This window comes from Mya arenaria, chromosome 5 (genome assembly GCF_026914265.1).
Source record: "Mya arenaria isolate MELC-2E11 chromosome 5, ASM2691426v1".
Classification (NCBI taxonomy): Eukaryota; Metazoa; Mollusca; class Bivalvia; order Myida; family Myidae; genus Mya; species Mya arenaria.
This window is the reverse complement of record NC_069126.1, coordinates 5,496,672-5,511,155: the sequence shown is the minus strand read 5'-3', so window position 1 is coordinate 5,511,155 and position 14,484 is coordinate 5,496,672. Positions and strand designations below refer to the sequence as shown.

Sequence of the window (14,484 nt, the reverse complement as noted above, 5' to 3'; positions counted from 1 at the left end):
TTATTTGCAAAACACAGTTAACTTGGTTATTCAATTAGGTTGAGTGGTTGAATACCATTGTATAAAGTCTCATGCAATACGTCAAAAATTTGCTGAGATATTATCCTATGTGTGCTAACATGCAAGACCTTAACCAGAATTTCTAAGTCGCATAATAAAGGGGCAAAAATTATATTATATGAAATATAGAGTTTTCTCCCACCTCAGTTAAATAGATCCAATAATTTAACCATGCCTTAACGGTCACCACATTATAATTACCTCCCTTGTTGAAGACTGGACCGTCAGTAGCATTAAGGAAATCTTGTCGTATGGTAATATTAAGATCAATAATTAATTATTTCTCGCTTCAAATGTCACCATAAAACAGTTTCCACACACCATTCAAGAAATAATGCTTCATTTTCCTTAGAACAATTTAAAAAGACCAATTCGACTATTAACATTAACTGGATCACTGCGCGCGTATTCATGACAACCACGTGCTATCGCATATCCATACGCAATTATTTTCACTAAGCACAATAGAGTTCTAGCAAAAAATACATTTTAATTAATTTTGTTTAACTGAGGTGGGAGAAAAAGCATCTACCATAGCCGCTCGTGTAAGATAGTTTCATCCCGACCCTCGCGCAGGGAGTTTTGCGGAAACTCGGTAAACCTCGTTTCCGCAAAACACCCTACGCTCGGGTCGGAATGAACCTATCTTACACTCTCGGCCATGGAAGATACTTATAATCTTACTTGATTAAATAAGAAGGTTAAATAATTGGGAGCCTGTGTGTAAAGTTTCAATGCAATACATGATGTATTCGCAGACGTATTGACTTAAAAGTGGTTACATGCAAAATCTTAACCAGAATTTCTATGTCGAATAAAAAGGGGCCATAATTTGAATTAAATGCAAACTAGAGTTATCTTACTTGGTTATTTAAGTAAATTGGATGGTTGAGTTCCATTTTATAAAGTCTCAATGTAATACATCATTAGTTGCTGAGATATTAACCTATGTGTGCTTACATGCAAAACCTTAACCAGAATTTCTGAGTCGAAAAATAAAGGGCAATTATTTGCATTAAATGCAAACAAGAGTTATCTTACTTGGTAAATTAAGTAGGTTGGATGGTTGAGTACCATTGTATCAAGTCCCATGCAATACCTCAAGCAGTTGCTGAGATATTAACCTATATGTGCTTGCACGCAAAACCTTAACCAGGATTTCTAAGTCAAATAATAAAGGCCTATTATTTGCATTAAATGCAAACTAGAGTTATCTAACTTGGTAAATTAAGTAGGTTGGATGGTTGAGTACCATTATATCAAGTCTCAATGCAATATCTCAAGCAATTGCTAAAATATTAACCTATGCGTGCTTGCACGCAAGACCTTAACCAGAATTTCTAAGTCAAATAATAAAGGCCTATTATTTGCATTAAATGCAAACTAGAGTTATCTTACTTAGTTAATTGAGTAGTTTGGATGGTTAAGTACCATTGTAACAAGTCTCAATGCAATACCTCAAGCAGTTGCTGAGATATTAACCTATGTGTGCTTGCACGCAAAACCTTAACCAGAATTTCTAAGTCAAATAATAAAGGCCTTATATTGGCATTAAATGCAAAGTAGAGTTATCAAACTTGGTTAATTAGGTAGGTTGGATGGTTGAGTACCATTGTATAAAGTCTCAATGCAATACCTCAAGTAATTGCTGAGATATTAACCTATGTGTGCTTGCTCGCAAAACCTTAACCAAGGGGTGACGCCGACTCCGACGCTTGTGTGAGTAGTATAGCCCTCCTTATTCTTCGAATAGTCGAGCTAAAAATTAATAAAAAATCATTTATCTTTTTTAAAAAGATATAAAAATCTGTGATCAAATTTTTTGTCAGCAGTCTTATATAATTTGTTTCCATGCATTAACACAAAAATTGGCTCGTTAAAAGACACAAATAAGAAAGTTGTCAAAACGTTAAATCTGTGGGAGTACAACTTAAGGGACACCAGATTGTACAGTTGCAAGAAAACAGAAATAGTGAAAACCAGGGCTTCCATTAAGAATTTAAACTGGAAGTATGAACTTCCTGTCAATCACTTTTGGAAGTTTTACACTGGAGTATGGAAGTTTTAAAGTCTCCATAATATCTTTTTCAACTATTTTTCAACAAATATATCTAAAATCAAACTAGAGCTGTCACAGGAGTGACGAATACCCCCAAATGCCGCCTGGACACTGGAATGGCAAACCATTCATTTGAAAAGAGGCCATAACTCCAAGGTTACTGCACACTGCATCTTCTTTTATCATGCATGTATTGTTTTATTTAAATCTGTTGAGTAATTTAGGAGTTACACTGCTGACAAGAAAAACTAGCTGATGCTCTAGCTGATCTCTTCTGGAATAAGACATCTAGAGCATTCACGAGCTTTTCTTCCAACACGATCATCATCAAATTTACATATCATCAAAGTACATATTTGGGCTTGAATGCATCCTTATCCACCTGGGAATAAATCCCGGGACTGTTCCTGTAGCCGAATTATCAAGTCCATCTGACAGGTCAATATTTGTAGTAAGCACTACTGTGGCAAATATGCCATACTTAAGTTCTGCTGGTATTCCACTGGCATCTGGTTCAAATGAAGCATGCTGGATTTGTTTTGTTTGTTCATCTTTCCAAGTGTCAATTACTTTTAAGGTAAATATTTGCTCATTTAGTTTTTGAAGGATCTATCGAACTTGACCTGTATCTTCTGATGTTACACCTGTGTACTAAAAAAATGTTCAGATCTGTCAAGCCTTTCATGAGTTATCATCCGGAAACCATTTTTCTATTTTTAGTAACAGTGACCGTGACCCCACCAGCCCCAATATCGAACTTGATCTGTTTCTTCTGATGTTACACCTGTGTACCAAAAATTGTTCAAATCCGTTTAGCCTTTCATGAGTTATCATCCGGAAACTGTTTTTTTCTTTTTTAGTAACAGTGACCTTGACCTTGGTCCCACCAGCCCCAATATCGAACTTAACCTGTATCTTCTGATGTTACACCTGTGTACCAATTTTTTTTCAAATCCGTTTAGCCTTTCATGAGTTATCGTCTGGAAACTGTTTTTCTTTTTTTAGTAACAGTGACCTTGACCTTGGCCCCACCAGCCTCAATATGGAACTTGACCTGTATCTTCTGATGTTACACCTGTGTACCAAAACATTTTTAATCTGTCTAGTCTTTCATGAGTTATCGTCCGGAAACCATGAAAACTGACCGACAGACCGACCGACAAGCTCACTAACTTGATCTGTATTTTCTGATGTTACACCTGTGTACCAAAAATTGTTCAAATCCGTCTAGCCTTTCATGAGTTATCGTCCGGAACCCGTTTTTCTTTTTTTAGTAACAGTGACCTTGACATTGGCCCTACCAGCCCCAATATCGAACTTGACTTGTATCTTCTGATGTTACACCTGTGTACCAAAAAAATTTCAAATCTGTCAAGCCTTTCATGAGTTATCGTCCGGAAACCGTTTTTGTTTTTTAGTAACAGTGACCTTGACCTTGGCCCCACCAGCCCCAATATCGAACTTGACCTGTATCTTCTGAGGTTACACCTGTGTACCAAAAAAAATTCAAATCTGTCAAGCCTTTCATGAGTTATCGTCCGGAAACCGTTTTCCTATTTTTAGTAACAGTGACCTTGACCTTGGCCCCACCAGCCCCAATATCGAATTTCACCTGTATCTTCTGATGTTAAACCTGTGTACCAATTTTTTTTTTAATCTGTCTAGTCTTTCATGAGTTATCATCCGGAAACCATGAAAACTGACCGACAGACCGACCGACAAGCTCACTAACTTGATCTGTATCTTCTGATGTTACACCTGTGTACCAAAACATTTTCAAATCTGTCAAGCCTTTCATGAGTTATCGTCCGGAAACCGTTTTTCTATTTTTAGTAACAGCGACCTTGACCTTGGCCCCACCAGCCCCAATATCGAACATGCCCTTTATTTGTTTTTTTTTGCTGTCAAATTATTTTCCAGACATTAACTTGCAAACTCCTATACGGAATTTATTGAAACTTCATACAATGGTAAAGCACAATGAGAGGAAGTGCAGTGCACAAGAACCATAACTCTATTTTAGCTTATTACAGAGTTATGACCTTTACTACTTTTTTCTTGTCCTGAGCATAACTTGAAAACTGTTGGATGGAATTTAATAAAGCTTCATACAGTGATAGATCATGATGAGAGGAAGTGCAGTGTATAGGAACCGCAATTCTATTTGAGCTAATTACAGAGTTATTGCCCTTTGTTACTTTTTTCTTGTCCGGAGCTTAACTTGAAATCTACCGGATGGAATTTAATAAAACTTTATAGAATGGTACAGCACAATGAGAAGGAGTTCAGTGTACATGAATCATTACACTATTTTAGCAAATTACAATGACAAAAGTCCATAAAATAAAGTTGTCATTTATAGGTTGGCTTCCCAAATAGTTGACTGCAATTTCATATCAGGGCGGTGTTCGGGGGTATTAATCACCATCATTGTGGCTCTAGTTATCTTTCAGATGGCCCTGCAGTGCCGGATGAATGCAGTGGTTTTGTCTTTGCGCAAAATATAGGGGGGAATGGGCCTAAGAAGAGTCCCTGGGGTACAGGGGCATTTGGCAGGGATTTTACCATTTGTTTGTCCCTGCTGGGAGGAGTTTTTAGCCAGGGTTGGCTTGATCTGAAGTCAAAGTCCCTGCTATTCCACGGACCTGGGGGGGGGGGGGGGGTCTTCACCAACCCAACTTGAAGCCTTTAGTGAATGTCCTTATGAAAATACGATTTTTAGTAATTACATCAACCAGGTATAGTGGACATTTTTTAGTAATCCAATTCCTTAATAACATATAATTATTAATTTGTTATTGTTTGCAACAGGTTGGAGATGGGGATGATGACGGACCAGCCAGCCGAACTCAAATTGGATTAGACATCATGCGGTAAATTATTAGTATTTCACAATCACTTTATGAAAATGTATCCAAACTGTAGCGGGTTTGAATCTTTTAAGTTTATCTTCTCTGTTTGTTTCATTCCTAAATAACATTGTTTCATGCTGGTTGTAAATTATTTCCGGTCACGGCCAAGAGATAATATATCATTTTCTAATGAACTATTTTGTTTGCTTTTTTTTTTTATAAAATCAGGTTTTGACTTATCCATCAATACTTCTTAATACATTTCAACATTCTGTAAAAGAACAAATGTATTGGTTCTTTTTTTATAGCCACCTGGTTGCTGAAGCTCGAGAGGACCATTATGGACAAAAAAATCCTGTTCAAGATAGTTCTGTCTGAAATTCCATAGTATGAAAAAATGTCTTCAAGTAAGAAGAGATTCTAAGCAAGTGCATTTCTGACTCCTCCAAAATGCTTCTTTGTAGTCAATTACCTTTGAGTTGTTTAATACTCATTGCAAAATATTCAAACATAATATATTTCATCTATTTTGTCTTGATCTTTGAATCCGTCAAATTACACTATGACTATCATTATGTGACTATATCAACGTCATCAATGTTGACGTCATCTGATGTTGACGTCATTTCCTGTTCATTATATACATACAACCTGATGAAGGCTGAATGGCCGAAACGTTGTTTCATGAATAAATAATTTGTGTTGAAGTTGGACTTCTTTAATTATCACCATATGTGACTATATCAAATTTATGACTACATAAAGAAGTGTGTATGCCTCAAATGATTGTTAACTGGTACACATTCACAGTAGTAGTTAGTACTTTTATTCTGTTAAAAACATTGCATTTATGTTATTTGCAGATTCTGATGTGCCAGCAGCCTGAAGTGGTCAAACAATTTGAAACTGGATGCAGCACAGAATCCCATATTTCAAGAGAATGCAGATGTTAGTCACCCCTGTCAAACTTGTTTGTGTGAATAATACAAAATGTGACATTTACAGCAAATATGTAATAATTGAGCAACGTATAGACAATTTGCAAAACTCTATTCTGTTAATTTTGTGCCATATTTAGCATTTAAAACCAGATACTTTAGTTTTTGCTGGTATGTTCGGTTTCTTTTATTCATGATTTTTTCAAGAAGACACCAGTTTGGTGTATAGTAGTTATGGTGTTTTAACTGTCAATGAACCCAAGGTCACTGTATGTTGTCGAACTGATATATATGTTAAACATTGAAGATCCAGCTGTCAGTACAGAAAACATTGATTGTGCTTTTGAGAACACTGAATTTTATCAACATAATTTGACACTACATATTGCAAGCATTTTTTTTTCAAATCTATATACATTAATAGTAGATAACTGTAGCCTTAATTTGTGCATATTAACATATGTGAATAGTTTAATAGCCTCATGATGTCATTTTGTATAACTTATATAATATAATCATTTTAATTGTTTCAATTGTTTTCATATATAAATGGTTTTGGAACTGAAATTTGGTCTAGCTCTATTGGCTGGTACACTCAACATATATATAAAATATATGAAATAATGCTTAGTGAGCTCAGCTGACAGTTTTTCACTGGGTTCTTATTTGGGTGTGTTTCAACAATATCACTGACTTGATTACTTTTATTGTATATTCTATATAGGTGCTAAATTTAGAATATATTTTCAGCTCTGTTGAATGTTGATTGTAATTGCAATTTATTATTTCTTTTTAGATCACCCTATGTGAGGGATAGAAGTCATTTGTTTGTAATAACACCTTGATAAGTTTAATCTTTAATACACTGGGTCTTGAAAGTCCCATGATATGAACAATTGGTTTTGACTATTTTCATGCTTCATTTAGAATATACCTTATAAGAGGTCATAACATATTGGGCCTTTAAAAGTTAGAAAATTTTAACATTAATTTATTTATACAACTTTATTTCCCACCAGATGTAAAAAACAACAACCTTTTTATCAAAAAGCAAGACAAAAAAGTCACTGTTGGTGATCTGTAAAAAAATACATGTGTTGCTGCATATTTAACTGTCACAGGTCTTTTGGTTTATACTTGATTTTAGCAAAGCTGTTTACAATATTCATTAATTGAAATTTAGATAATTTTGATCATTAGGCATGATGTTTGTCAGATTTGTCATTGCAAACACAAATTATTTTAAAGTTTATTGAAAGCATCGTTAAGATAATTCTGTAATTAAAGCAGAATTGTATTTGTCCTTCAAATCTAAACAACACATTTGTTCATAATTAACATTTTGCAACTTTTTTGGCGGGTGTGTGGTGTGTTTTTGTAACAAACAAATAAGAATTTATTCTGTATTCTCATTGAGATATTTTGCAGACAATTTTCCAGAGCTGCTTGGCTACATATTGTTCATATACAATTATAATTATTAGTAATTAATTAAATGTTTTGCCATGTTTTACCATCATATTTAAATAGATTTTTGCCCATTCAATTCTAGTTAAAATTATAATTACCCCTGCTTGTAATAAACTTCAGTGCAACATTATTGAAATGTGATCATTTTAGCTTGACTATTCGATGAATAAGGAGAGCTATCCTAGTCACCCGAGTGTCAGCGTCAGCATTACCACTTATGTTAAAGTTTGCGTACCACCCCAAATATTTTCAAAGTCCATTGACATACTGTTTTGAAACTTCGCACCCTTGTTCACCATCATGCTCCCAACCTGTACACAGGAGGAGGTCACTGTATCGAGCATTTTGACAGAATTATGCCCCTTTTTTACTTAGAATTTACGTGTAAGTTTGGGTACCACCTCAAATATTTTCAAAGTCCATTGACATCTGGCTTTGAAACTTTGCACGCTTGTTCACCATCATACCCCCAACCTGTTCACAAGAGGCAGTAACTCTATCAAGCATTTTTACAAAATTATGCCCCTTTTTCAACTTATAATTTATGTTAAAGTTTGCGTACCACCTCAAATATTTTCCAATTCAATTTATGTAAATATCTCAGCACATCATGTATTGCATTGAAATCTAATAAAGCAGTGATCAATGCATGTTTCTCCAAAACTTTTCAGTCCATACACCGAAAAGCGGCGTTATAGTAGCATAGTAGCTTTATGTAAGTTAATTAAGAAGAATAAACTCTAAACTTCATATAAAATATAGAGTAATGCATTATATATAATGTATACACTATTATTGAAGATTGTTGCGTAAACACTAAATAAATTGCTAACAGTAACAGAACTGCTTGTTATTTAAAAAGTTTTATTAACATATACAAAAAACGTTTCCCTTTTACTCCTAGTATGTTTCACTTAGTCATTAAGTAAACTTAAAGTGTCCGGCAATAGCACTTCAAGCCCGTAGAGGCAGCGCCTTAGTTCATATTATTGATCTAACAACAACAATGCATCACTGTATCTCTGACTGATTTTTGATTTTCATTCTTTGCTAGAAAACAAAAAGTGAGCACAAAGCGAAAAAGAACTTGTAAAGTATGCACCAGTCAATTGTAACCACGCCCCCCCCCCCCAATAGGGAATAACAGGTACTTTGACTTTCGGTCCAGCCAATCACCGGTAAAATCCCTGCCCTGCGAGAACGAACTGGTGGTAAAATCCCGTGAATAACGTCCACGCACCCCGGTGATCTAAGGTAAAATCAATTCCCTGATATATTTTGAGGGAAGACAAAACTACCGCTATAACCCGGCATTGCGAGGACACTAGTTCTGGCTTCCATAACTTTAATGCTGATATTTATTTTTTAGATGTTTACAACACGTCCAAAAGGGTAATATATAAAGTGTTCGCTGAAGTTCTTTAACTACGAGGACACCTGAAAGGTCAAAACACAGCCCTTTTCCCACGGTATATCCCCGAGGGGGCTGAGGTAACAATTGACTGGTGCATTATAAGAGAGGAAATCAAAATTGAGCATGCAAGATTGTTTTATCAATGGCGATGGCTTATCACCATATCATTGAACAAAATGTATAAAGTAATTATGTACTTACACTGAGAGAGGCTCCAAGATTTTTCTAAGCAGATAGGTAAACAATCATCTTATTCACAGATGCTGTGCACATATTCATACATTTGGCTTCATTTAGAATGAAACTTCATAAATATGTATGCCCATATTTGATATTTTTTTATCTTCATTTTGCAAAATTGAAATCACATGATTTTTCAACGAACTTGTATTACTTGAAAATTTACGTGTCAAATTAAAAATGCTACCCACGGTTAGATGAAAATAAATCCGTTTGATGGTGGTAATCATTCAATGTCAGCTTTATTGATAAATTTCCTCAATAAAACACTATGAAATTCACATCATCAGCATCCGGAAGTAGTGATAACATACATGTTTGAATCATTCGGTGCTCTGAGTAAATTTTGAGGTCAATAAGTAGACTGGTACCCTGATTTACTTTTGATTGAATTTTCCTCAAAAATATAAAGTTATACAGGTACGCGGCATATGGTTTTTAGTTAACATTAATAGTATTTGAACAATAAATACCCATTATCATGTTGTATTTTAAAAAAGTGCTTAGTGCCATGCGATGATTATTTAAAAAAACTTTGTATCGAAAAGAAAATATCACGGAAACATGCAAATTATGTCGAAAAAAAGAATAGGGACCGACTTCGGAATACCAATATTCTATACAAAGGATAACAATACTTTTTTTTAAACCAACTTTCCTGGTTGTTTTTTACTTAGACCGCACGCTTTATTCGCTTTACGTATGAATTCACAAGACATTTCGAAAGCGCGACGGGCACCGCGGTTAGCTGATACTGGTTTCATTTCGGATAAAAGAGAAAGAGGGTACCAGTCTATCAATACAGAGCATTGAACGGAAAAAAAAATATCCATACTTTTCCAATATGTATATATTCTTATTGCATATCATCTGACCGCTACGTATGAATTTTTTGTGCTTCATTAAAAGAACATACAGTTAGCTTGAATTGTTAGGAGAACTATTTTTATTTGATGTTTTCATTGTAATCAGTTCTGGTACTAATTTGATTATTCAAATTCGCTAACCGAAATCCAATCAAAATACAGCGTATGAATACATTATATCAGTGAACCCCCAGATGCAGCTTGAGAATGCAGATAGCGGCTATGAACTAGGCCACAAGTGCCCTTGTCCAAAAATTGTATTTATTCTAAAACATTTATTTTGAAAATTAACACAAATAATACATTAGGCTGTTTTACTATCTGACAGTGATAATCTATAATGAGGAATCTGTATGTACATTACCAGGTACAGTATAACTATGTAATAGTCTTATGAATGAACATATATTTATAAATCATCATCAATATAAATTATGATATTTATACTGCTCTGTGTGTTTTATTACTAAGTAATAAAAATTTTACTTAGAAAGAGTAATTATGTTATGCTGTCACCTTTGTAGTGTTCTCAGCTTCTGAATGATTTGTTACATTATGATGGCCACCGGACTAGTCACATACACCCAGGCCTGGAATTAAATCGGGGTCAAGATTGTCTTAAAACCCATCCATAAATAAGTCTTTGAGTAACTTATTTTTTTATATAAAATATACACTTAATGTTGTATTCCTTTCTTTACAGATATGATTCAAATATGCTGATGTTATCTACTGAGATCATCACTTTCAGTGAAGAATATCACTACAATCGGTTGGGCTGCTAGATTGGTAGCAACATGATTTAAGCTAGTGTCTGTTGAAACTCTATTGTTGGTTGGGCATATATTGCTTACTGGAGCGCTATATTGGATGGACCATACGTGTTGGTTGAACAACAGTTACTATAAATGGTTGGATCAGAAGTGTTGGTTGGACCACCAGTGTTGTTTGGACTGCTTGTTGGACAGAATGTGTGATGGACAACTAGTATTATTTGAATCACTGTTGGATAGACAGCTTTTGTTTTATCAGACAGCTAGAATCAGTTGATTTACAAGTTCCTGGATCGCTAGTTCCTGGTGGATAAATATTCCCTGTATAGAAGGAAACAAAAAAGCTCTTTTGCTAACTGTACCTATGACATGCTTGGTGAATTGGTATCACATTTACTGAAAATAGTTGATTTGTCTATTATAACTTGCATTTACAAAGTATAAAGAGTGATTAATGAAAATATGAAGTGAACTTGTCAGATAAAGCAAAAACAAATGCGCACACACTTACATAGTGACTTGACATTAAAATAGAAACTCATAGATAATACACCATAGCTTTTGCTTTTCTGTGTGTTTTTTTCCTGACCAAAAAATAAAATACCAGAAATGAAATGTTATTTTTATTTTTATTTCCTCCTCCTCTGACACTTCACAACTCTGGCCATTCATAAAACATATAATTAAAAAAAGGCCTAATGCTGCTCAAAATATGCATTTTTTTACCTTTCAGTAGACTATTTCAACCCTCCGAAAGTCTTAATGTTACCATACATAATATACATATATTTTCGGTTAGTCTTTAAACAAGAAATATCAGTATGAGTATTAGTGCATAATATTGACGACATCTTGCGATTATTTTTTTAAATGTGTCTCCTTCTTGTGCGTAAAGTTTTAAATGCGAAACATACATTTGCAAGTTAGTTTGGACATATTGTTAGTGAAAAAGACAATTTAGTTGATTTGAGTAACATGTTTCCTGCTTACGTAATAATTCCTTTAGACATAGATATGCATGTCGTAGTTCATATGTATTAATTAAATTATAGTGTATAAAATAATAGACATGTTGTTTTAAATAAAACGTTCTTCTCTGTTTTCATTTTTTTAAACTGTACATTTTCCTTTCACAGGAGGCAACAGGACGACACGCATAATAATTTAACACTTGATGAAGTGTGGGTTTAAAGGACCATGCCGGCGTTTTAAATAAAGTACAGTGTAAAATACATACCCGGGATTGTGATAAAACTTATAATAAGCGTTACATACCGTTCTAAGTGAATACAGCGGTTAAATGGGAGTTAAAACCTGAAACTGCAGATCTTGAGATTTCACCTTATATAGACCTTTAAGGCACGACTTCTTTCGGAATTATAACATGGAGTTGGAACTCAAGGCCTTTGCTGACACTGACCCAGGAAATTGCATAGAATGTTTGCATTTCGTCACAGCCAATTCCATCGATGATGTTGAAATAGGAGACCACATTATATTTTGTGGGAAAATATACAATCATCACGGTATTGTCACTGAGAAAGTGAGAGATACAAATGAAATAACTGTGGCTGAAGCCACAAACACAGTATTTGGATTAATTTTTGGAATGCTCTATGGGAAGGGAAAGGCGGTTTTAAAAGAATCAAAAAAGAAAATAGACTTTACAAAAATGAAAATACAAACTGTTGTTTACAGATACCCTGTTTATGCAAAAATGACCATAGCAACCAGAGCCAAAGATTTCTGTGAAGTAGGGGATAAGGAAGGCAGCTTTAGGTACAGTTTATTTAACAATAATTGTGAGCATTTTGCAACAAAATGTGTCACAGGAACGCCATTTAGTTTTCAAATAGGAAAAGTAATAACAGTTGCTCGTGCATACATGAAACAAGGTTTTCGGGGGATAACCGATGAAAGAAATCGCAATGAATTTCTCTTTGAGTCGAATCATTTATGTCGTCGTTGTCACCTCAACAATGCGTTCGTGCTCTGTGTCAATGTTCGGCCAGTTTTGCGTACAGAAGACGTCCAAATAGGCGACATAATCAGATTTTCATACTTGTTTCTTCCTCACGATGGCGTTGTGCTAAATACCGAAGTTGAAGGTAGGGGAATCAAATGTAATGTTGCACATTACGCTTGGCCAGCCATTTGGAAACACAGAAAAATAATTGAAGAAACCATTACGATTCCACTTGACGGCAGAGTTTTTGTTTTTCAATACGTTCCACGAAAGTATAAAGATTACGCAGCAGACGATGTAGTGCCACCGAGGTATGACGTTTACGCAGCAGACGATGTAGTGAAAAGAGCAAGATCGCGAATAGGCGAGGAGAAGTTTGTTTCGTTTTCCAACGACTCGAGTCACTTTTCACGCTGGTGTAAGTTGCGACAAGAAAAAGGTGCAGAGGTATTACTATTGATCTATTTCGGAATTCAAACAAAACATATTTAATAATATTGTAACATCAGAGACTAGCATAGCTTTCGTAAATTTTACCAGGCGCTAATATCAAGGCCCTAGAGACAATGACATAAACCACATAAAGTGTGCCCTCCCTAAACACCGCTACTGCGTGCCTTTCCTAAACACCGCTACAGTGGGCCTTCCCATTACGCTGCTACAGCGTGCACTCCTTTTACCTGCTACAGCGTGCCCGCCATTAAGACCACTACAGTGTGCCTTCAAATTACACCACTACAGTGTGCCTACCCATTTCATCACTACAGTGTGCTCTCCCATTACACCGCTATAGTGTGACCTCCAATTACACCACTGGCTGCGTGCGTGCGTGCGTATGTGTGTGCGTGAGTGTGTGCGTGTGTGTGTGCATGTGTGTGTGCGTGTGTTTGAGCGTGATAAGGAACGAAAACAATATTTTCTTTCTTTACAAATTTCGTGTCAAAAAAACAATTCATTCCAATAACGAATTTTATACAAATGTTATACTTAAATACTATTAAATACCCAGCCTTCCATGTACGATAAACAAAAACGCGTTTATCAATTAATAATTAGACCTTCCTGGTGTATTTGTTTATGTTTTATTTTCTGCTACTGACATTAAATATCTGGAAACGTTTAGGGTGTTTAGGGTGTCGCGCGCCTGGTGAGCCATCCTCCCCCATAACTCTGCTACGCATACATGTATACTAAGAAGTAGAGTAATTTATTTTAATTTGGGGTAGATTCTAAGAAGCGTTGATTAAAAACGAATATATATATATATGATTAAATATACAATGGAGATGCAATATGTTGTTCTGGTTTTTCAACCTCAGTTGTATCTGGGTATAACTTAAACTAATTGCTCACATGCTCGCGGATTTGATAAGCATCTTGAAAAGGATATCTGACATGACAATATAGGGGCCATATCAGTTTTGAAATTTATTTAATATTTGATGACAATATCAACATTTAGTATTAGCCTTGCATTTATTAAAAGAAAGAACGATTACCTGAATTATGTTATGAAAGGTCGTTTTCAAGGCAACCGTATGTGTTATTGTAATAATCTTGAAATAAGTGGAGGCGCACTTAGTAAGAGTACCCCTTCCTCAGGAGCGAATATAAACAGGTTGCAAATGTGATATGGTGTTTGAGGACTTCCTTCCACCACATGTTGGCTATTTTAAGTCTTAAATGGTGCTTTCTGGAATATATGGTTCGATATTGGCATGATTTCACTTTCACTTGAACGATGGGGAACACGTGTGGTTCATCTGCCAATTATTATATCTTAATTTACCCGTCTGTACATTTTCCAGGGTGTCCATGGAATATCCATGGAATGTCCATGGAAATT

The 14,484-nt window shown here is 35.1% G+C and overlaps 1 protein-coding gene across 2 annotated transcripts in view; it reads left to right on the top strand.

Moving 5' to 3' along the window:
• LOC128233521 (uncharacterized) overlaps window positions 1-14,484 on the top strand; it is a 30,649-nt gene that overhangs the window by 11,101 nt on the left and 5,064 nt on the right. The window contains exon 2 of one of the 2 annotated variants that reach the window (XR_008260711.1): window positions 11,809-13,056. Coding sequence is in view for 1 of the 2 variants with exons in the window: in XM_052947227.1 (XP_052803187.1) it covers window positions 12,057-13,085 (1,029 nt within the window). In the remaining variant the exon portion in view is untranslated. Of the gene's footprint in view, window positions 1-11,808; window positions 13,086-14,484 lie in introns of both variants that reach the window. The other variant, XM_052947227.1, reaches the window with a different exon arrangement.